This window comes from Setaria viridis, chromosome 1 (assembly GCF_005286985.2).
Source record: "Setaria viridis chromosome 1, Setaria_viridis_v4.0, whole genome shotgun sequence".
In the NCBI taxonomy this organism is placed as follows: domain Eukaryota; kingdom Viridiplantae; phylum Streptophyta; class Magnoliopsida; order Poales; family Poaceae; genus Setaria; species Setaria viridis.
In genome coordinates, this window is record NC_048263.2 from 39,010,291 (window position 1) to 39,032,556 (window position 22,266).

At 41.0% G+C, this 22,266-nt stretch overlaps 3 protein-coding genes across 3 annotated transcripts; all 3 read left to right on the forward strand.

Annotated features, from left to right (window-relative positions):
• The first annotated feature begins 854 nt into the window (after window positions 1-854).
• Window positions 855-10,287, forward strand: LOC117840186 (isoleucine--tRNA ligase, chloroplastic/mitochondrial). Its single transcript, XM_034720648.2, has 22 exons — window positions 855-1,040; window positions 1,144-1,303; window positions 1,909-2,063; window positions 2,144-2,245; window positions 2,324-2,393; window positions 2,544-2,656; window positions 2,873-2,941; window positions 3,081-3,188; window positions 3,748-3,892; window positions 4,361-4,592; window positions 4,691-4,977; window positions 5,068-5,204; window positions 5,665-5,812; window positions 6,244-6,375; window positions 6,931-7,059; window positions 7,351-7,478; window positions 7,546-7,710; window positions 7,888-8,013; window positions 8,487-8,560; window positions 8,682-8,931; window positions 9,427-9,606; window positions 9,683-10,287. Exons 1-22 carry the CDS (start codon window positions 1,017-1,019, stop codon window positions 9,923-9,925), a joined length of 3,177 nt encoding a protein of 1,058 aa, XP_034576539.1. The 5' UTR covers window positions 855-1,016; the 3' UTR covers window positions 9,926-10,287.
• A 262-nt stretch (window positions 10,288-10,549) lies between these two features.
• LOC117840196 (protein FIP1) lies at window positions 10,550-15,831 on the forward strand. Its single transcript, XM_034720658.2, has 14 exons — window positions 10,550-10,824; window positions 11,564-11,651; window positions 11,872-11,980; window positions 12,082-12,131; window positions 12,295-12,361; window positions 12,720-12,792; window positions 13,348-13,403; window positions 13,570-13,666; window positions 14,080-14,161; window positions 14,563-14,625; window positions 14,717-14,776; window positions 14,992-15,084; window positions 15,192-15,254; window positions 15,339-15,831. Exons 1-14 carry the CDS (start codon window positions 10,757-10,759, stop codon window positions 15,435-15,437), a joined length of 1,068 nt encoding a protein of 355 aa, XP_034576549.1. The 5' UTR covers window positions 10,550-10,756; the 3' UTR covers window positions 15,438-15,831.
• Window positions 15,832-16,702: 871 nt separating this feature from the next.
• Window positions 16,703-20,540, forward strand: LOC117840205 (UMP-CMP kinase 4). Its single transcript, XM_034720670.2, has 10 exons — window positions 16,703-16,986; window positions 17,973-18,028; window positions 18,439-18,490; window positions 18,661-18,778; window positions 18,937-19,093; window positions 19,224-19,304; window positions 19,387-19,494; window positions 19,743-19,814; window positions 20,070-20,122; window positions 20,215-20,540. Exons 2-9 carry the CDS (start codon window positions 17,987-17,989, stop codon window positions 20,076-20,078), a joined length of 639 nt encoding a protein of 212 aa, XP_034576561.1. The 5' UTR covers window positions 16,703-16,986; window positions 17,973-17,986; the 3' UTR covers window positions 20,079-20,122; window positions 20,215-20,540.
• Window positions 20,541-22,266: the final 1,726 nt, after the last annotated feature.

The following is a 22,266-nucleotide window of genomic DNA, read 5'->3' on the forward strand; positions in this document are numbered from 1 at the left end:
TGTGGGCCGGGGGACGGCTTATCCGCGTATGTGTCTGAATTAGCAGGGAATCAGACGACTCGTTTGCCGATCAGGATGGCTATGGAGTCCGTTCAGATTTCCGAACGTGTATCACACATTTTTGACTTGAGCCTATTCTGAATTCTCACTAGTCAGTCACTGCTCCAGTGGTCACATGAACATATGCTCGGAATTTACACATTCTTTATCGGCAAGTACGGGATGTGACAATCTCAAAGCAATCCCTTTGGAGTTACATTGTACCCGCAACCGCTAATAAGAATGGGGAAATCTGTAGATACCTTTTCCAACCAGGTGAAGCTTTTCTTTTTTTGAATGATAGGTGAAGCTTTTCAATCTTTGCTGAAAAAACCAAAAGGAAAACACGAGCTCGCAACGTTCGAAATGTCCATTTTGCATAAGACGGTCCAAAACGTAAACACTCGCAGCAGCCCAACTGTCGTCGACGACCCGGGCCGGGGGGAAGAGAGACCGCGCTAACAGCCCAACCCACCTCCCACACCGCCCGCGCAGCAGCCCATTCATCATCATCGCACAGCCCAATAAGCCCACAAACTCACGCTTTCGAATCCAATTTCGGCAGCCCAATAATCCGGCCGGACAGGTTCACCGGTTAGGCCCATTAGCCGGAACCCGGAAGCCTGGGTACGGATTCGACAAGTGTTCGCAGGCCAGCCGTGAGGGTTTCCTCCTCACTGGACAACGGGCCCCTCCGCGGACGAGATGACAACCGGCCCCACTAGGCAGCCTCACTGCCGGTGGGCCAGCGCTACGGCGTGCAGGCCTCCGCCTCCGCGGCTCCGCTCCGCTCCCGCCCCCCTCCCTTCTTCTCCGGCCACCCTCGTCTCCCTCGGCAATCCCCTTATCCCCCGTTGGCCGATGGCCACCTCCCTCCTGCGCTCCGCATAAAACCCCCTCGCCGCTGACCGGGCGGGACCCACCTCCCCTCCTCCGTCTTCTCCACTCCTCTCCCCCGCGCTCGCAGCGGGCGCCGAATGGACGCCGCCTCATGCTGCCGCGTAAGCGTCCGCCGCACGGCCGCGCCCACCCCTTCCATTCTAGAACCTTCTAGAGGCTTTGACTTCACGTATTCATTAGGCTCTCCCTCCTCGTCTCTCGCAGGTCTTCTCCTCGCAGCGGTGCCGGTTCCCGCTACGCAGGCTGGCAGCACCGCCGTGGTCGCATCCGCTCTGCACCGAGTCGAGCGGCGGGCTCGCCGCCGCGTCGATCTCGAAGCGGAGGTCCAGGGGGCCCGTCATGGCGGCGAAGAAGGCTGAGCAGGGTGAGGATCGCCTCTCGCTAACTCGCTTGTTGTTGTTCTGCCATTGGTGTTTGGATGGTGCTTTGTTTGGTGAGGGCTTTGGTTGAGGAATGTATGGCCGTTTGTCCTGGTATCGTGGTGCTTGAATTTTGCAGGTGGAGTAGCAGAATTTAGGGGTTGGGGACTTGAGATTAGGATTTGGTCTAGAGAACTGGGATTGGGGGCCACATTGTGATGTGTGCGATTACAAATATGACTAGTGCCTGCAGCTTAAGCTCAATCTGGTTTGTCTAAATTGAAACGCGTTATAATTGTGGCAACTTTTGCAACTAGCACGGCTGTGTTTATGTGGATGGCTATGCATGTTACTCATGATGAGTTTTTGATAGTAGACTACTGGTCTACTGCTACGTTTTAATTTAAGCTCCCTCTGCCTTGGCTTTCATCACAATATTTCCGTGTTTTGTTGCTTGGTTACGCCTATGAGCTTGATCTAACTTCTTTCGAATAAAAATAAGCAGTTGGTTGATATTTGATAGTTTGAGCTCCACTTTTGCAATCAGTCCTGCTTCCAGTTTCAGAAACAAAGTAGTAGTAATTAAGTTCGGCTTGTTTGCTCTTGGTAGGTGCAAAGCAAGAGGATGGAAAATACAAGCACACAGTGGATCTCCCAAAAACAACATTTGGGTTGAGAGCGAATTCTGTTGTAAGGGAACCAGAGCTCCAGAAATTATGGGAGGAGAATCAGGTTCTGAAAAGGGTATCTGAAAGGAACACTGGGGTGAGTTTTTACTTCAAGTATATATGAAATATTCAAATGGATATGTTTGCCTGACTTAGTTGGTTTGGCTCAATGATTAGACTACATTTGTTCTCCATGATGGCCCTCCTTACGCTAATGGCGACCTTCATATGGGCCATGCGCTCAATAAAATCCTCAAAGATATTATAAATCGCTACAAGGTACTGCTGTTCATATTACTGTTGCTGTAGGTTAATGTTTCAGAATCATGCTTTGCTTATGCACTCTTCTTTGCACAGCTGCTACAGAATCATAAAGTGTCTTTTGTTCCTGGGTGGGATTGCCACGGCCTTCCAATAGAACTAAAAGGCGAGTTCATTTATAGAAAAGTCTATGGAAATGCTCAAGTTTCTGTAATTTCATATGGCTATGATCATATATCAGATTGGTGGGGTAACTGCTACAAATTTGTATGCATACACAAGACTGACCAGGATGATTGCTAATTATTTTATGCAGTTTTGAAGTCAATGGATAAGGAAACTCTTGCTGCTCTTACACCTATAAAATTAAGGCAAAAAGCTGCAAAATTTGCTAAAGCAACAGTCGATGCACAAATGAAATCTTTCAAGGTAATCCTTTCATCCTTTGTGATGGCATGTTGATCCAACTGGTGACAATTTGCTATTATCTGTGTTGATGATATTTTATGGCGTGTTTGCAGCTTTCTAAACAGAATTCATGTTGTTGCTCTTGTCGTGTTAATTGCCGCAAGCTTTTCAATTTTTCAGCCTCTTTTTTTTTAAAAAAAATCTTGTATTGACTAATAAATTCTTTTGTTTTGGCAGCGGTATGGCATATGGGCTGATTGGGACAATCCTTACCTAACTCTGTCACCAGAATATGAAGCTGCTCAGGTTTTCTTTCTGCTACCTGCTTTTACAAAATATGTCAGTAATAAATATGCAATATTGTGTATTTCACATAAATGAGAACTTGAAGATTTGTTCTGACGATGAATATGTTTCACATTTTCTTATCCATTTTCTATGCTAGTTGGAAGTGTTTGGTCAAATGGTTATGAAAGGATATATCTATAGAGGACGAAAGCCCGTCCATTGGAGTCCTTCATCACGTACAGCTTTGGCAGAAGCTGAACTTGAGGTATGCTTGATATACACCATTTTAGTTTATCAAATATGTAGGAAAGTGCTTAATAGTTCCGATTCTATCATTATGCCAAAGCTGAACTAAAGATACAATTAGATTTGGAATACACCATTATAGTTTGTCAAATATGTAGGAAAGTGCTTATAGTTCTGATTCTATCATTATAATTATGCATCTTGAGGGTGGATATTTCTGGCAACAGTTGTTTAAAGCAAGGAAACAGAACATTGAAGTTGTCGCATAGCTCTGTTCAAATTGTATAGACAAGAGACATTTGATTAGTAGAGGCACTGTGAAATCTAAAATATTAAGGGCTTGCTTGGATAGGAATAGGAGGATTTGGGATTCATATCAGTTACAATTCTAACTCCCCTCTTCCAATTACATCCTAAATCTGCATTGTCTCTTGTTTGTGGATAAAATGAAAACTAACCTAATTATTCTTTTCTTGTTGTATATTTGATATGCTTGGGGTACATATGTACATGTGCAATGTTGGTAAATCTATCCATTGTTTTCGCTTCCTCATGTATGCCCCCTTTATCCTCTCCAGTATTCCGAAAACCACATTTCCAGAAGCATATATGCTGCATTCAAGATTACCAATCCATCTAAATCTGGGATGCTGGACGAATTTCTTCCAAATGTATCTTTGGTCATATGGACCACCACTCCATGGACAATTCCGGCTAATGCTGGTGAGGTGATGCCTTGTTTGCTTTATTGTATAGGGAAACATCCAGTGAGTCACCTTTAAATAAGATCTCATGAGAGATAACTCAAATTATTTCTAAAATTTAAACTTAGTGGTAGGACAGTAGCGTATTGATTTCTAATTTTCAACATGCATGTATTTGTATATGGATAAATGACGATATTTGACTATAAAAGGAGTAACTGTAATAGCTCTTAACTGCTTAATTTTTTTCCCTATGTGAATTTTGTTCTAGTTCAGTTCAATAAAGAATCTCCCTATCTACAATTTGGTCTAGTAAACACAAAGATGAATAAATCAGATGAAAGCAAAATGCATGGGAACTCGCAAATATGATTCTATGTTGCAGTTAGATTCTGCCTGTTTATGCTAACTTGTCATCTGCTAAATTCTTTTGATTAAATGTTATACTCCCAACTTGTCTAAAATTGTCTCTACCTTCCTTCACCAGCTGTTGCTGTGAACCCTGAGCTTGCTTACGCAGTAGCTGAGGTACATTCTGTACCCATAAGTGAGTCAACATCTGGTGGTAAACAAAGAAAAGTTGGGAGTATATTGAGCGCTGAAAAGGTAAAATTGTTTGTTATTGTGGCTTCTGATCTTGTCACAACTCTGGAGTCCAAATGGGGTGTGAAGCTTGTAGTGCATAAATCATTTCCTGGATCTGCCTTGGAGCACTGCAGGTTCGTTTGTTGTGCTGCACCTCTCACTTCATATTGGTTGCTGAGCTTTTGTTTGAACTATATATGTGCTTATTTCATGCTATGCTTGGGGCCTTCAGGTATGTCCATCCTGTGAATGGCAATGAATGTTCTGTTGTTCTTGGAGGAGATTACATTACAACTGAATCCGGAACTGGCCTTGTTCATACTGCCCCCGGCCATGGCCAGGAAGACTATATAACAGGTTTGAAATATGGGCTTCCTATTATTTCTCCCGTGGATGATGAAGGAAACTTCACTGCTGAAGCTGGACAGTTCGGTGGTTTGTCTGTCCTGGGAGCTGGCAATGCTGCAGTTGTGAAGTATCTGGATGAACAATGTTCACTCATTTTAGAAGAGCCTTACAGTTAGTATAACTTGATAAAAGCCTCCATGTACTTTTGTTTCTGTTTTTATCATAGAAATTTGACCGAGTACTGTTTCCCTTGTTTGTCAGAACACAAGTACCCCTATGACTGGAGATCTAAAGAACCAACTATATTCCGAGCAACTGAACAGTGGTTTGCATCTGTGGATGGTTTTCGTAATGCTGCAATGGATGCAATCAGACAAGTAACTTGGGTTCCTTCTCAGGTATTTAAGTTTAGTTTTTTTTAAAAAAAAAGTTGGCAGTTTATGTTTGATCCAGATCCTGTGATTATTTTCCTTGGTTTATTGTTTCACTAACTTCTCAATTTGTACTTATATAAGCTGCTTGGTAGGGACTATACTTGTAGGATACTAGCTGTCAGAAGTGTTTTGCATGTTCATTTCTTGCATATTTCTTGTATACTGGTAGAAGAGGATTAAAGTAATCTACACTAATCTGGTCTTGAATATTTCTTTTGAGTGCAAGTGATTGTTTGATCCCATATATTTAGTAGTCTGTGATCAAATAATTTCATTTTTGGAACAATGTAATATGTTTGAGTTATATTTCCGTTTTAAACCGTCTTGATATTTACGTTCCATGCCAATCTGCAATTATGAAATGCTACAGCCTGATTTTTTGGTTAGGAGGTCATGTTTCATGACTTTGTTTTGACATTCCCAGGCAGAAAACAGGATTGTTGCCATGACCTCCAGCCGTTCTGATTGGTGTATTTCACGGCAGAGAACTTGGGGTGTTCCTATTCCAGTTTTTTACCATGTGGACTCAAAGGAACCTCTTATAACCGAAGAAACTATTGAACATATCAAGTGTATATCTCTGTCTATTTCTTGCATTTCTTTGTTAGCTTTCCATTGTGGTTGAAACATCATCACAGCCAAGTAGTTGCACACCTAAAATGTCTTATTTGCTGGTGTCCCTGGAGGGTACCAAGTTTTAGACCCTATAAACAAGAGTTTTATAGTTAGCAAAATATTAACTGAATTGTGTTATCTTTCAGTCTTTTCATATGCATTTTGCTTTATCCTTAGAAGTTCAGGTTTTTGCGGGCTGAAGGCTGTGAGATTGTAGTTCTCTACATTATTATAGAAACAAAACAATGAATGATTCTGTTTTTCAGGCTTATAAAGTTCTGGATATACTCTTGTTCTGTTGGGAAAGAATTATGGGTTATTTACCTGTGCTTGGATTTAAAATCACATAAATGTGCCTGCGAATAAAAATATTTTCCGTGTTGTGCAGCTATTGTGTCAAAGAAAGGTAGTGATGCATGGTGGTATATGACAACTGAGGAACTTCTTCCAGATAAATATCGGGACAAAGCATCTGAATATCGCAAGGGAACTGATACAATGGATGTTTGGTTTGACTCTGGTAGCATTCTGTCTTTATTGTTCCTCCACTGAAGTGATTGATGTTTACAAATGGATAAAATTAATTTCATTGAGGAAATGTTTTCTTGTGCTGTCCCTTTTCTTCTTCTTCCGTGTAATGCTATTAAATTTTATAGTCTTCAAGTTGTGAGTTTGACCTTTACTTTTTTGTAACTCTACATGTCAAGATTTATGATCACACGATAATGTAATGGAAGTAATTTTAGTGGTTGTTTAGTAATATAGTTTCTATATGTCCAATTTTGATAAACATATTGATCGTTGGTCAAATTGTGGAAAATTTGGTTGCATAAATTCTGAAACACGGAATACAAAAAATGGAGGTTTTTTTTCCTGTTCTTTGGCTTGAATCTTGGTATCTATCCCTTTTACTATATCCTGAAAATTGAGCTGAAGTGCCAAAGTCATGTTACCATCTTTTGCATTGAGCTGATGCTGCTTTTTTACTTTTTACTGCATCAATTTCTGTGAATTATGCAATCTTCTCTCGTCAGGCATGGTTTTTTATATCCTTATCTTTTCTTTCTTGATTCAGGCTCTTCATGGGCAGCTGTTTTAGCAAAAAGGGATGGTCTTAAATTTCCTGCAGATATTTATCTTGAAGGTTCAGATCAACATCGTGGATGGTTCCAGAGCTCATTGTTGACTAGCATTGCTACTACAGGTATTTTTCATTGTCAAGGTTATTGCCCATTATATCTTTTTGTTATTGTTTCCTGATTCCTCCATGGTTGTATCTTATCCTAGAGACACTTTCTATGCAGGTTCAATTTTATGGTGTAGCATCTTTTAACATTTTTCTATGCAAAAGGGTGCAAAGGCTGCCATCCTTATATTGTTTGATTTTCTATGATATGTCTGTTGTGTGAAAGAATAAATGCCTTTTTCTCTAACTATTTTTTCCGTCTATATTTCCACTGTCTGAATTATTCTTCATTTTTCCATGTGAAAACAGGGAAGGCTCCATACTCCAATGTTATTACACATGGATTTGTACTGGATGAAAAGGGTTTCAAAATGAGCAAATCTATTGGTAATGTAGTGGATCCAGAGAAATTAATTGTTGGTGGCAAAAACCAAAAGGTATGTTAGGAAAAGAACTTGTTTCCTTTTAGTTTTGCAGAATGAAATGCTCACTGGTCTTGTGCAGGAAGAACCTACCTATGGAGCAGATGTTCTCCGTCTATGGGTTTCAAGTGTTGATTACACTGGTGATGTGTTGATTGGTCAACAAATCTTGCGCCAGATGTCTGACATGTATAGAAAACTACGAGGCACGATGCGATTTCTGTTGTCAAATCTTCACGATTGGAATGTATGTCCATGTGGTCAAACATATGTCTTTGTTTTGTTAACTGATGATATTCTAAACTGTCCTTTTGATTAGTATTCCTTAACCATCACTTTTGCCTTTCCTTTTGTTTCTTTTACCTCCTTAATTTCTCTTTTCCTATAATCTTAATCATCTTTTTCTATATGTTTCTTGTTATAGCCGGATAATTCGGTACCCTATAATGATCTACCAAAAATTGACAAGTACGCACTTTTCCAACTGGAAACAGTTGTGGCTTCCATGAAGGATGGTTATGAAAATTACCAATTCTATAAAGTATATCAGGTATGTCTACATTTTTGCTTGTCTGTCTCGATTTCACATCATTGATTTATTTTCCATTCACCCTTTTCTTTTCTTTCTTTGAATCTTACACTGTGTCCGAGTGCATGTGTATTCTCATGCATGCAGTCTGTGTCTGGGACAGAGTTTCATCTGGTTTATTGTCAACGGGCCATCTTTCTGCAGTTCTTCTAAACACAAACTACACTTTTGATCAGATATTACTTCTTTCTTGGTGAGAAGGCCAACAATTAGAGTTTTTGCTTGGAAGCAGCAAGATGTTGTTCAATAACTCCCTGGCCTTTTTAATCTTGTTTTTGTGTAGCTTTCGCATATACTCAAATCATAAGCACATGACATGATTGTACTATGTTGTGTGTTTGCTGGGAATTAGCGCACGCTGAATTAATATAGCTAGTCTAATTTACATATGTTTTATGCTTTATATTACTGATTTATTTTCCTTTATATTTCAGATGCTTCAAAGATTTGCTATTGTTGGTTTGTCCAATTTCTATTTGGATGTTGCGAAGGATCGGCTTTATGTTGGGTATGGCTTTTATTTCATATTTATTCATCATCTGATTTTGTTTTATTAGATCAAAATTTTATCCATTGTCATTGGATGATTCGAATTCACAATCTGATGTGTAATTCTGTCTTCTTATCAGAGGCCGAGCTAGCTTCACAAGGAAAAGTTGTCAGACTGTCCTCACAGCACATCTGCTCTACCTTGTTAGGGCCATTGCCCCGATAATGCCTCACTTAGCTGAGGATATCTGGCAGAACCTACCTTTTCAATACACCTTGGAGGATGGATCCCTCGCAAAGTTTGTTTTTGACCTAAAATGGCCAGAAAAGAATGAAGAATGGCTCTCAGTCGCGAAGGATGATGTTGATTTCCTGGGCATTATCCTTGAGGTATGCAATTTTATTTGCATCATTTTGGTGTGTTCATTGCTTTGCCCTCAATGAACAGAAAGAAAGAAGAGGCTATATTGTATTTTCACGAAAATGGTGCATGTTAAATGGCTTCACAGTCTATACTGGTAGGAATCTGTACGTCCTATAGGTTAAACAAAAAGCCATAACTAGACATGTCAAAAAGGCATAACTTTGAACATTTAACCTTAACAAAGAAAAAATTGATTGAATCATAATAAACCACTTGTTATGTGAAATGCCAGCGTTTCTGCTAAAGTTTCTGATAGCGCACTAGCTAGGTGGGTCGCCCCTCTTTTTTTTTCTCTCTCGAACACGCAGGAGAGCTGCACATCTTTGTATTAAGAGACAAAAAGGAAAAGGGCCACCCCTCTTGATTAGTTGATTTCATGATTACCCTTTTTAGTATATTTTGGTGGTGCACTTGGGTTTATATCATCAGAATTGATTCCTTATGTAAAATTATTATCACAGTTGAGGTCAGAGATCAACAAAATTTTGGAGAATGCTCGCACAGGAAAGTTGATAGGTTCTAGCTTAGATGCGAAGGTGTATCTCCATGCAGGAAGTTCAGATACAGCAATTAAGCTACAGGAGCTATCTTCCGCATCTAATGATGCAGACGCTCTGCATCGCCTGTTCATCACATCTCAGGTAAAAACATGCTTTTCAAAAGAACCATCTTCCTCTGCCTCCACGTAAGGTGCTTAACATTTCCTTCTATCTGCAGGTGGAGGTTCTCCCAACCCTTAGTGAAGAAACTGCATCATCTGTATCTTACACAGGAAAGTTCAGTGACCCACGCACTGGAGACATATGGATTGGCGTGACTCGTGCAGATGGTTCAAAATGTGAGAGGTGCTGGAACTACACCCGGGACGTTGGATCTTTCCGTGACCATCCTACTCTGTGCGCACGGTGTTATGGTGTCATTGATTTGCAGCCACAACCTGCTGCCGCAGCTGTCAGTTGAGTCTTGAGGGATGTTAGCCGTACCCTGATCGAACCATCTTTGACTCCATTTAAAAGATTATTGGTGGAATTCATGAACTTGAAAGAAACTACACTTCTTTAATCTATTGGAGGAAAGTGAGGAAAAGACGTTGAGGAATGGGTTGTTCTGGAACTTCAGTTCGAACCTCAAAATTTTGCCTGTAACAAGTTGTACTTTAGATTCTCAAATTTGTTGTGCATAGTTGACGATTATTGTTTGGAGCTTGGGCCATGCTCACCTTCCCCGCTTCCTATACTCGTATTCCTACTCCACATGAAACTCTTGACTGTAAATCAATTTTGGAAAAGCGTACCACGTGCAGTAACAATGTTCCCTTTTCATTCTGGGTTGAAAACACAGCTCAAATCATTTGCTTACGCTCATCTCTCATTTTTTAGATGAGCATAAGCAAATGATTTCCTGCTGGTTCTTTTTTTACTACATTCTGTTAATCGCTGCTGATGTTGTGATGGACTGATGGAAATGCCAAACATACAGTGGGAGGGGGACCCACCTGCAGACTCACTTGAACGGAATCTTATGGGTGGGGTCATTCATAACATCCCACCCCATCCCACCGCGCCGCGTCGTCGTCTTCCTCCACGGCGGGGCAAAGTCGAATGAAAACGGAAGTTACCGGTCGCGCAGGTCAATTCCAATTCACCCGACGCGTCGTAAAACACACCAGAGTTGCGAGCTGAGCCTAACGCCATCTGCCCTTCGGATCCGAAAGTTGGAGGAGGGCGAGGTAGAGAGCGCGGAGGCGAGGCCTGCAAGGTCTCCCCTGTGGCGCCGGCAGCGGGGGAGGCGATGCCGCACGAGCGGGGCGGCGCGGCATCCACCTCCGCGGCGGCACCAACCTCCGAGGAGGACGCTCTGTGAGTCTGCTGGCCTGATTTCTAGGTCTTAGTAGGCATGCTGCTCGACGTTGGGTTGTGCGTTTGCAGTTTGCTGATGCTTGATCTGAAGCCCGCGGCAAATGGTAGAACAATTTTGGTCCAGTTCGTAGGTGATTAGGTTTCGTGATGCTGTATGGCCTTTGCGCTCGAGTGGATCGGAGGTTGGTCGCTAGTTGGGGTTTTGGCGTGTTTATGCCGCGTGCTCCCGCGATGGGTTGCGGAATTCCGTAGGAATGTGGTGTACATGGGATCGGAGAAGCGGATTGCCCTTGGGATTTGCAGTTATTACTAGGATGAACTGTGTCTGCTTGTGTAATTGTGTTTAGTGTATTTTGGATGCTCGGCTACATTCTGTCAGGTTAACTTTATAATGTGAAAGAAGGCAAGGGATTAATGTTCTAAATCTGAATTTCTGCTGGTATGCTGCTGTGTGATTATTTGGTGCTTGTGCAGGGCTTTAGTTTGTTCACATTTTGAAAATCTTTTCGGTTTTTGGCCATTTTTTTTACTACGGTATATGAGAAGAGATATTCACTAACCGAATTTTCTGTACTAATGAATATACTTGCTAAAGTTGAGTTGAAGTAAAATGAATAAGCTGGCCTTAAAAAGCAGTGCTGCACTGTTTTTTAATCATTTTGTGATACTAATCTAACTCTGTTTTGGTGATTCTGTGTTTTTATCATTCTTCTGTATGTGTAATCCTTCTGTTATCTAGGTTTATTGATCTACTACATGAAGCCCCCCTGTCTGGTCATCGGGAGCCTAGAAGCATAGTTGGTGGCACCTTGTACTGTATTTTGTTGGTAAGTGGAAATTTCTTGATTTCGCCATGTTATATGGCGCCTAACAAAAGACCACCTTAGGTAAAGATTCTATTTCATGAATTATCCAACATAACCAAAACATTGTGCATTTTGTAGTCCTTACATTCCATTTGTCCCAATGACTGTCATTGGTTAACAAGACATTGCTTTGCTCCTTTCTCAATTTTATGATAACTTCATTTTATTTATATTTCTATAGGTAGGTTTTGCTGCTGTTGCCATTTCAGCTCCATGGATATTTCTCTTTGCACCGGACATGATCTCTCCATTGTTATGCAGCTCCAATGTTATCCTTCTAGTTCTTACAGGTTTTTCTACTTCTGCTTCTTTTGGGTATTCTGTCAACTATTTATTTGTTTCACAATATGTTTCTGGCTGTGAACAATGCCTCACATGAAATTTGATGCAGGCATTTTTCAACAGTACTGGGTTCACCAGGTCAGGAAAGTGAGATTGCAGGTATTAGCACTCAAAACAATGGTTTTCTTTTGTTTTGTTTCATCGTATCTCATGATGGGGCGATACATTCATGTAGTAACTGATTTTATCAGACTTAGTATATGCATTTCAGCGAAGACTATACTTTGCAGATTAACTAATGTGTTCTACTTTTTACATGCAGGGTTATTATGAGTTTAGCCAGAAACTGAAGCGGATTGCTCGACTTCCATTTGCTACTATTGCTTGTGGTGAGCAATTGAGCATTACCAGACAAATCTATGCGATTGCCTAGTGGTGATTATCATTATTTTGTTTTACTTATTACAAACACCAGTCACTTTGTTAGCTGCCACTTCCTTTTGTTGATGAGATGATCTGCTTCATCAATCATTTTTCACTTATTGGTTCGATCCCTGGAGAACGTAATATGGATTATGCATATATGGTGTGTTTCTAAGTTTTATCTTGCTGCTACTCATTTAAGGACCTTTTAGGAGTACAGATTCATACTAACAGAAAAAAAGCTATTATTCATTTCTGTTTTGATTTTCACACTAGTTACCTGTCAGTTAAAATGACCAATAGTAATGGTATCTATTTTTGCAGGGACTGCCTTGATGCTCTTAATCATGGTCTGGCAACCTCTTGTACACATACTATCAGTTTTGCTGCTGCTGAGGTGCACTTTGCAATCTCATCGAGCATTAATAAACTACTGATTTGTCTATGTATTACTCTACAAAGTAGAACAAATGGACAGAGTTACCGGGGAGTACATAGAGAACGCCTTCTTATTTCTTAAGATAATGTTTTAGTACCTCTATTGTTATTGTTTGAATTGTGAAGTTTCAGTTGATTCCGATGATGTTCTGTGTAATGTTATATGCTTGTGTCACATAAGCCAAATTACATGACCTGTGAACTGTGATATATATGCGACACTAAACCTTCAAGTATAAAGTACAAGGCAACTGGAGGCAAAGTGCTTATGCTTGGAAACTTCATCTATAGGCAAATAATGGGTTCCCATCTTGCTTGTTTCCTATAATCTTTCCCTGCTCATCCATAGTCAGTAGGTGGATTGTTGCATGAACTTAACAACCTCAAAACCTTGTAACGAGACAACGAGTATGTTTCTATAATTATATTGACTTGTGTGCATTGCATGATTTTCTGTGTATTTTCTAGAATATTGTACTTTCCATCTTTAAAACTTTCTCTTGCTCTAATGCAGGATTGCCATTGTTGTTGAAGTCACGTGTACTGGATGTTTTATGGGCCTATACTTATGTGAGTTGAGTTATTTGTATTCAGGAATACACGGTTGCTTAACTTGTTCTGTTGTAGTTACTGGTATATATGTGTTATGTGTTTTTTGACCTTAAAAATGCATGCTTTGAGTCCTAGATGATTTTTGTAAGATCTGTGGCATATTTCTGCTTGGTTCCTTTTGCAGGGCATATCCACAGATACAATTCTTTGGATGGTCAGCCTGATATTTTGCGGTCATTATATTCTGCACTTCAGCCATCTAATACTTTTGAAGATCGAAGGTACAATTGCAATAGGCACAACAACTATAATAGTCTTTTCATGTGATCACACAAGCTTCTATATTTGAACATTTTATAATGCCAAACTTACTCTTCTCTCTGCACACACAAGGAACACCCTATTTATGCGCTTTGCGGTTTATTTTCTAACATTGGAGTAATGTCTAGGAGGGAAAACAAACATGTGTTTGAGTAGTTCTCTTAACATACTGCAATGTCCATTAGAAGGCTAATCTTGAATCCACATAGCCATGTCCATTAGAATTATTTGAAATGATCTTCAACCCATGTCCCACAGGGTAAATGAATATGTGTTTCCAAAAGTGTCACAGTCATAAGCATGTACTTTTTAGTAGTTCTCTTAACATGGTGTGATAGAGAATGTTTAGCTGAAGTATTTTTTTTCTCTCCAGATATTATGATGCCCGCCTTTCTGATCAGCAGATGGCATTACTTCAGTACCAAAGGGAGAATATTCATTATCTGAGTGAGGAGGTACGTGGAAGTTTTATGCAAAATAGTTAATTTTTGTATACTTATTAATTTTCTATTCCAGATAAGCACGAACCTGCATACATGCATTAGCTGCTCACATGCCCATTGCAAAAATACTATTTAGGCATGCATATTATTTAACTCTGTAGGCAAGATAAGCACCAGAATAGCAGTGTTAGTATTTTATTGTAAAGGGGCACCATGATGAAGGCTGTTATAGTCAATTTATTAATACTCTTAAGGTCAAAATAGTTTGTAAGCATTTTTATAATACACAAGAGTACAGCTTTCATAATATTTCTTTTCTAGAGCAAGGAGTTAAGCCTGTATTCTTACATTAAATTGCTAATACAGGAGGCTCTGAATCCTTTTATTGATTGACAATTTGTTTTTCTCGTAAGGTCCTTCGCTTGCAAGAATGCTTAAGCAAATACCAGAGAACCGATGCTGGGACCACTCCTCAGGTTCTCTCTTTGTGCATGTGCATAATATTCTGCATGATGCATCTAAGCAACTAGCAGTTAATTAAATGATTGATTGTCTTCTAATCTTTAGGTTGATCTTGCCCATCTTTTAGCATCTCGTGATCAAGAACTTCGAGCACTTACCGCTGAGGTAACTATGTTTACTGAAGTTCTATTGTCATGTTATACATGCCTCATAAAGTATAACTTACATGGATACCATGCAATAGATGCACCTGTTGATATGTTTGGTTAATTCTTTCTAGTGAAAAGTTGAAAATGATCTTGACTTAGATGACTGTAGATGCTGAATGTAAAGATCGGAAATTGTTAATAGAAGTAATTCCACACTGACTAAATGTGCAGATGAATCAAGTGCATTCCGAGCTTCAACTTGCCCGTGGTTTGATTGATGAAAAAGAGACAGAGATCCAGCGTATTCGTGTGAGCAACAACCAGGTATGTTGTTTACCAATCAAGTGATCTACCATAGAGTGCTGACAGATTTGGGTTTTCTCTTATTTGCTTGCAAAGCATTGATTACTTTACGAACATGTTAAATGCAGTATGTTGAAGAAAATGATAGACTTAGAGCTATTCTTGGTGAATGGAGTGCTCGAGCAGCAAAGGTACTCTTGGTGAAATGCTCTGTGGTTTGTATTATAGAATTATAAACTTCTTCCTCATTATTATATCTTTTGAGTGCGTGACAGCTCGAACGAGCCTTGGAGGCAGAGCGAGTGTCAAATGTTGAATTGCGGAAGAACATTGCAAAGTTTAGAGGCCATTTGTACAAAGAGCAGGAGGCCTGATTTCCCCTTTTTAGGAACATGTACATCTTTGGTATATTTTAGATAGTTCCAGAATTTTACCGAGACAATTGACTAAGGTAATCATCTCATGGGATGCTAGAATTCCAGACGATCAACACAAGTTTTTGATAGAAGAGCAACTCGATCTGGATTCAGTGGAACGAATTGAAACTGATTACGAGATGGGCACGTGACTGTCCGACGATGCATATGCATCAGGGTTATGGAAAAAAAAAAGGAACTCTTGTGATTTGTAGAATATGCATAGTTTGATGTACAGGTCTTCACAGATTTGAATATGTAGACTATGGTATTCCTGCGGTTAAAGACTGCTGAGTTGTTATGTGGTTGTGTTGCTCCAATTAATGAATCCTGCGACAACGATGGATTTGCACTGACTGAGTTGTTATGTGGTCGTCTTTGATTGCCCATGGTGCTGAGATGATGCTGACCGTATGTTCGGACAGAAGTTACCACGGACAATTCGATTCCAGAGGAATCTCCGGGTGCAGTCGCGCTCTCTGTGGCATGTGGTTACAGCTTTGGTGCCGGGAGAACGGATACTTTGCCGGTGTCTTCTCTCGTTGAGTTATTTCCCACACAGGTGGATGCGTAAAGCTAACACTGATAGGTCATTACAGCAACTAACGAATGTCCATGGGAATACTTTAGCTAATATTCCCCTACCGTCTTTTCGTTAATGGACTTTTAATTTGTGAGGTAGAACATCACATAATGTTGGTCAGGTCCCATCTGTGGGCAGGTGATGGTGACCACAAGCCTTCTGTTTACTTAAAGGAGTTCATGGGAAGAAAGTGGTTTGTAGAATCTCTAGTGCAGCCCTGTCCTCAAGAATTCGAGCAGTATAATGTCGCCAATTCGTTATGAACTTATGGTACTTCAAAGGAATTTAAGCCGAAAGGAGCAGGGGAGCACCAAGTCAACAAATACCTAAAATTTGGCAGAATACCATGATTTTTTTTGCAGGAAGAATACCATGAATTTGTATGGTTGATGCTTAAAATCGCAGTCGTTTTTCCTCCGAAAAAAAAAGTTTGGCACTTGTTACAATGACACAATAACATTCAATATCTCTGGCTCGAAATTGAAATGACGGCATAAAATTATACGAAAACATTTGGCCTGGACTTTTATATCGGGGAAAAAATCTACCCAAAATGGGCCTACCTCCAAGCGTACGTGTCACGGAACGCGTCTCTTTTCTTTCCCACCTTCCTCTCCCGTTCCCGAAGACGAAGCTCCCCCTCGCCGTGCCCCGCCTCCCGCTCCACCCTCCACCGACGCCTCTGTCGTCAGGCCAGGCGGTCACCACCACCACGCCACCGACCAGTTGCCGCGTTCCCGGATCCTCACACGGCCAGCCCACCCGGACCCGGAAACCCGCGCGCGCGCGTATTAATAACGGCCACCTCTCTCTCTCTCTCTGTCTCTCCCGCCCCGAAGCCCACGCACCTAGCGACTAGCGCAGATTCGTTCCACGCCCCCCTCCCCTCGCCCGCGCTCCCAGATCTCGCACGCCTCCCGCAAGGTACGCCACCTTCCCTCCTAATGCTTATGGTGTTCAACCTTCTCTGTACATGGATCGTTGGTTGGTTGATCTGTACTTTTTGTGATTGGGCGGTTTGTGGGGTGCGATTTGCGTTGTTCGGGGAGCGAGGGGAGGGAGATCTCGGTTGGAATGAGTTGATTTCGCGGTTTAGAGGGTGCAAATCTGATGAGTAGTGATCCTGAGATTGGGCGCTTGGAGCCGGATCTAGGGGTGATTTCGCTAATGGGAAGCTATAGGAAGGCCTGTATATTCCTACTTCTGGAAAGGGTGGGTCAGGTGCTCTTGCTGTTGTGATCTTTGTCGCCTAGTAAGGCTGCGGCCGGATTATTGGTTGGCGGGAATTTATCAAAATAACACAAAAACAACTGGTGCCACGAGATCAGGGGAGTTTGGATCAGGCTACGACTTATAATTGTTATCTTCTGATTATTGGCGGGAGTTTGTCAAATCAAAATAATAAAAAAGAATTGGTGCCAGGAGATCAGGAGATTTCGAATCAGGCTACGGCTTATAATTGTTATCTTCTGATTGTTAATGATTTGAATCAGTGCATCTGTTGGTATGGATAGAACATTGTTGGATCCGACCTAGGACTAGGACACCTTCATTGAGGTGCCTACAGAATAATTAGAAAAAAGTATATAATTTTTCTCAGTTTAAAAAAACTAGCAGTGTTTGCAGGTCATCAATAGAATGCCATAGAATGGGTTGTGCTTGAATTGGAATCAATCTTTGAGCTGATTGTCTTCTAATGCTGCAAACATGAGGCAATCAGTAGAAACTGACCTATCCTTACAACCTAATAGATATTAGGTGTCCCAAGTATGTAACATTGTCTTTCTCGACAGATAAAAGTGGTTGTTTTGCCCTTTTAATATTATGGTTCTTCTTTTTGCGTTTGGCATGTGCAAGTTTTGTACCTTTATTTACGAAGCTACAATACCAATTATAATCGAATACCGCAGGGTAACTTTGAGCTATGGGCACAGTTGTGGATGCTCCAGCAGTTGTGGCTGAGGAGGTACTTTGCATTACTCATTTATTTGAAGCTCCTGATCCCTATCTATTTGATGATTCACTTTGCTGCAAAAGCACTAGGTTTATTGAGAATGTTCAGCATCTTGCCTTTTCATCATCAAAATGTAATTCAGGTTGCTCAACAATTTAGTTTAACAGTCAGGCCTTTCTGAGTTTCAAATTTCTATTACATCAACAGTTGGCACCCTTGAACCTTGCAGTGTTATGACTAAAATGTTAGAATCAGTTTGCTTCATTAGTGTGTATGCCTTGTTTTCCTGTCTGATTCATGCTTCAAGAGATTGCATCCACCTCCATATCATGTTTTCATTATTCATAACTATCTCATAAAACCTGTGAACACGTTATTCATTATTCATAACTATGGTTCATCTAAGAAATGTCGATGTGCAGGTGACTGAGAACATGTTAGGTGGCAAGAAAGTTACAGTTGTATTTGTTCTAGGTATGTGTTCTATCTTTAGTAATGTTTGGTTATTTGTATTCTACCTCATAGAGGAGAATGAGCTTATACGAGCTTTGAACTTATAAATTAGTCCATATATTATATGGGGCTACTATATGCACTTTAAATAGATGATTTTGCTTTGCATCTGACCAAGAATTTACACATAGGTGGTCCTGGAAGTGGAAAAGGCACACAGTGTGCTAACATTGTGGAGCACTTTGGATTCACCCATCTTAGTGCTGGAGATCTTTTGCGTGCAGAGATCAAATCTGGCTCTGAGAACGGGTATGTTCTTTTCCCTCCATTAGGAAGCAATTTCTTACCTTTTATTTCATTTTCCTTCTGAAGAGATTTTTTTTAAAAAAAAAAGGATAAATCCTGTTGAGTTGCATTTTAAAAAAATTGTGTGTTCTCTGTCTATGGTACTTCTTGATGCTTCACAGAACCATGATTGAGAACATGATAAAGGAGGGAAAGATTGTTCCATCGGAGGTAACTATAAAGCTGTTGCAGCAGGCAATGATAAAAAGTGAAAACGACAAATTCCTGATCGATGGATTTCCAAGGAACGAGGAGAATCGTGCAGCATTTGAAAACGTTGTAAGGCCCTGTTTTTCATACACAAAATCTGTTTGCATTTAGTTCTCATGATAGTTTAAGAGACTACGATTCCATTCTTTTAGGTATTTATAAATGATTTGTTGACCATTAATTCTTTCTCATGTTTCAGACCAAAATTTCTCCTGCATTCGTGCTATTCTTTGACTGTTCTGAGGAAGAGATGGAAAGACGTCTTTTGGGGCGCAATCAGGTTTCCTTCATCATTAGTCAATTGTGTTTTCTTCCTTTAGCCACAAAATTATTGTTTCCAATATTTCACGTTGTGTTTTCAGGGGAGAGTTGATGATAACATTGAGACTATTAAGAAAAGGTTCAAAACTTTTGTTGAATCAAGTCTGCCTGTCATAGAGCATTATAACTCAAAGGACAAGGTTAAAAAGGTATTGGTGAATTATCTTGTCAGGGAAACTCCTATTGCACTCTGGTGTATAGTGTGATGTCGTATTATACAATAGAAACAAAGCTAGCAATAAGATGCATGCCAGCATAAATATATGGAGGATATTTTAGATATATCTTGTTTTCCGCTGAGTTAATGACCATTATATTCTCCAGTTTCCATTAATTGCTGGCCTTTCTTTTGGAATTTGTCCACATTAGCACCTACAGTAACTTGTTATTTTAACAGATTGATGCTGCAAAACCAATTCCTGAGGTGTTTGAAGACGTCAAAGCCATTTTTTCCCCATATGCGCCAAAGGTAAATTATTGGTCTCACTTGTTCTTTGTGTTATTGTGTGTTTCTTTTGCACTAGCATTTCCTGATTAGTCTTGTAGTCTCATGTTTGCCTTGCATTATTTTTGCATCGCGCTGAATAGGTTGTTTTCCATATTTGAGTGTACAGCTACAAGCATTAAATTATTTTTGCCTTCAAAAGTTTATTTTTCCATTATGTTTGTGTGACTAAAATACTATGAATCTACTTACTCATCACATTGTCTTCCTGTCTATCAGGCTGAATAGAGCAATACAAGGGACACCTTAAAAGGTTATGCATGGTGCCATAGGTAGGTACCTTCTATATTGTGCCTGACCTAAATGATTTCATCAGGTTCTTGCTGCCACGAGATACTCATGTAATATTCATAACCTTTTGCAGGCACCTCACAAACATATTTGTGATTATGAACCCTTTAATATAGAAGAAAAGTTTTGGCTCATGTGAGCTAGCAGCATATCAGTAGGCAATTCGATTTGTTACCAGCAATAAGTAGATCTGATTCCCAGCGGTCCTGCTAGAGTAACATTTTATTGTCGTCAGTGTATCCTTTGGATATTGTTGTACCAATGTGTAATTTACTGCATGGATGGACCATGAAAACCTTCTCCCCACCCACACCTGTTGTACCAATGTGGCATTGCGGAAAGTAAAACTGCCGTCATATTCTTTTATAAGTGATACGATTATTCTTGTAGCCCTTCAAATATCTCTTGAACAGCATTTCACTGGATTTTTGTTTGGTCGCTTTGCAACATGGTGCCCTTGTAACATTGCATCTGATGTGAATACTGCTTATTTGGTTAGGAGTAATACAACTTGCAAAATTGTATATTGCATCCCATGTGGGAAATATTGCGGAATCTCATGAATCATAACACCAAAGTCTATATGACTGTATAGGTGATCGTAGTATACAGGCATAGCTTATTTGTGTTCTTCTCCTGAGGTCAATATGTTGTTCTGGCAAAGCGGCAATCTTTTTCTCCCTCCAGAGGCGAGAACATTGTGGACCATTTGTGAGAAGATTGGAGCACCACGGATCAAGAGGGAGGAACTCAGCAGCGTATCTGAAGGAAACCGACCGTTTTGCACCATCTGTGAGACTGAGAAAACTCCTATTCCTCTCCTTCCCGCTTTTAAGGATTTTGGGCCAGGTTCAATGAACGTCACCCCCTTGCCTGTTTTAAGAATGAGAAGGGAAAATGATACACCTCCAAAATTGGGCAGGCATGTCAAATGAATGGACCCAGTAAACGGCCAAATGCCATGGTCCACACTAAACAAGAACAAGAACATCACTCTTCTTTCCTCCGCAGCTTAGCAGCTGCAACCTGCGGCACAAGACGAGAGCTTTGCTGCAGGAAAAATACTCCAGTGCCGGGTGGGTGATTGCTTCGGGAGTTTAAACTGAAATCACAGCAAAAAATATTACAGCAAAACCGGAACCGCTGATTTGTGTCCACAGGCCAAGAGAGGAGACCACTCCGGTCCATTCCATCTTTTCTCAGCTTTTATTTGGGCCCTCTAGTGGGGATCATATCTCATCAAATATGCGTATCTCGCACGTAGCCTTTTTGCTAAGCTGCTGGTTGGCATGTGGGGCGCTGCAAGATGGTAAGCAAGCACTCCATGTGGATGCGGGCGGCAAGCAAATGCAGAGCCGTCACGCTCCCGACATCGCTCTCAGCCTCTCACACCACACGCTCCAGTTCCCCAATGCCATTCCGTTGCATCGGTAGCAGTAGGCCGGTTCTGCTACTACGAGTTGGCATGCTGACCAGTACGAGCACACCAGCCACCGTCCAGGGCGCCGAGGGCGTGAAAGCCATCAAGCCCCGCAGCCGCGGCGCTTGAACACTGCACGCTGCGGTCGCATGAACTTATTTCTGCCGATCGAGCTCGGCTGTTCAGGTTTCAAAAAAAAAAAAAAAAAAAGCTCGGCTGTTCGCAGCTGGCTGATCCTGACCGGCACACGCACTGTTGTGCAACGTGCGATGGGAAATTGAGAATGGGGTAGTATACGTACGTGCGCTAAAGTCCATGCCATTTGCCATTTTGTTCGCTTTGCCGGTGTCCCATCGGCAAAGCCCATCAGGCCACATGAGGAGACTGTTTTAGTCATGGCCTGGTGGCCCCGCGCAGCTTCTGGTTCACCATGGATCTGGTAAAGAAAATCAACCCCTTTTTTTTTTGCAAAGGCAAAGCCTAGACAGAGACAAATCTCCTCCCACGTGTTCGCCATGCTTGCTAGTTTTTTACCTTTTCTGCTGGTATCATGGGTTGACGTGTGCACTGGCTAGATGATTAGTCTCTGTGTGTTGGGTTTGGCCGTAAAACGTTAAGCGAGCAGGTTAAAAGTTTGGTTGGCCGCCGGGCGCCGGCCGCGCGTCAACGTCGTCTCGCGCTCCGTGGACGGCGAAGGGGACGTGC

Bases quoted from the DNA above. Each gene is read 5' to 3' on its own strand.
- LOC117840196 (XM_034720658.2), top strand. From the start codon at position 10,757: ATGCCGCACGAGCGGGGCGGCGCGGCATCCACCTCCGCGGCGGCACCA. The intron at 11,981-12,081 runs GTTTTTCTACTT...AATTTGATGCAG, and splicing joins TATCCTTCTAGTTCTTACAG to GCATTTTTCAACAGTACTGG. The intron at 15,085-15,191 runs GTATGTTGTTTA...TGTTAAATGCAG, and splicing joins TTCGTGTGAGCAACAACCAG to TATGTTGAAGAAAATGATAG.
- LOC117840186 (XM_034720648.2), top strand. From the start codon at position 1,017: ATGGACGCCGCCTCATGCTGCCGC. The intron at 1,041-1,143 runs GTAAGCGTCCGC...CGTCTCTCGCAG, and splicing joins ACGCCGCCTCATGCTGCCGC to GTCTTCTCCTCGCAGCGGTG. The intron at 5,205-5,664 runs GTATTTAAGTTT...TGACATTCCCAG, and splicing joins TAACTTGGGTTCCTTCTCAG to GCAGAAAACAGGATTGTTGC.
- LOC117840205 (XM_034720670.2), top strand. From the start codon at position 17,987: ATGGGCACAGTTGTGGATGCTCCAGCAGTTGTGGCTGAGGAG. The intron at 18,779-18,936 runs GTATGTTCTTTT...GATGCTTCACAG, and splicing joins AAATCTGGCTCTGAGAACGG to AACCATGATTGAGAACATGA. The intron at 19,495-19,742 runs GTATTGGTGAAT...TTATTTTAACAG, and splicing joins CAAAGGACAAGGTTAAAAAG to ATTGATGCTGCAAAACCAAT.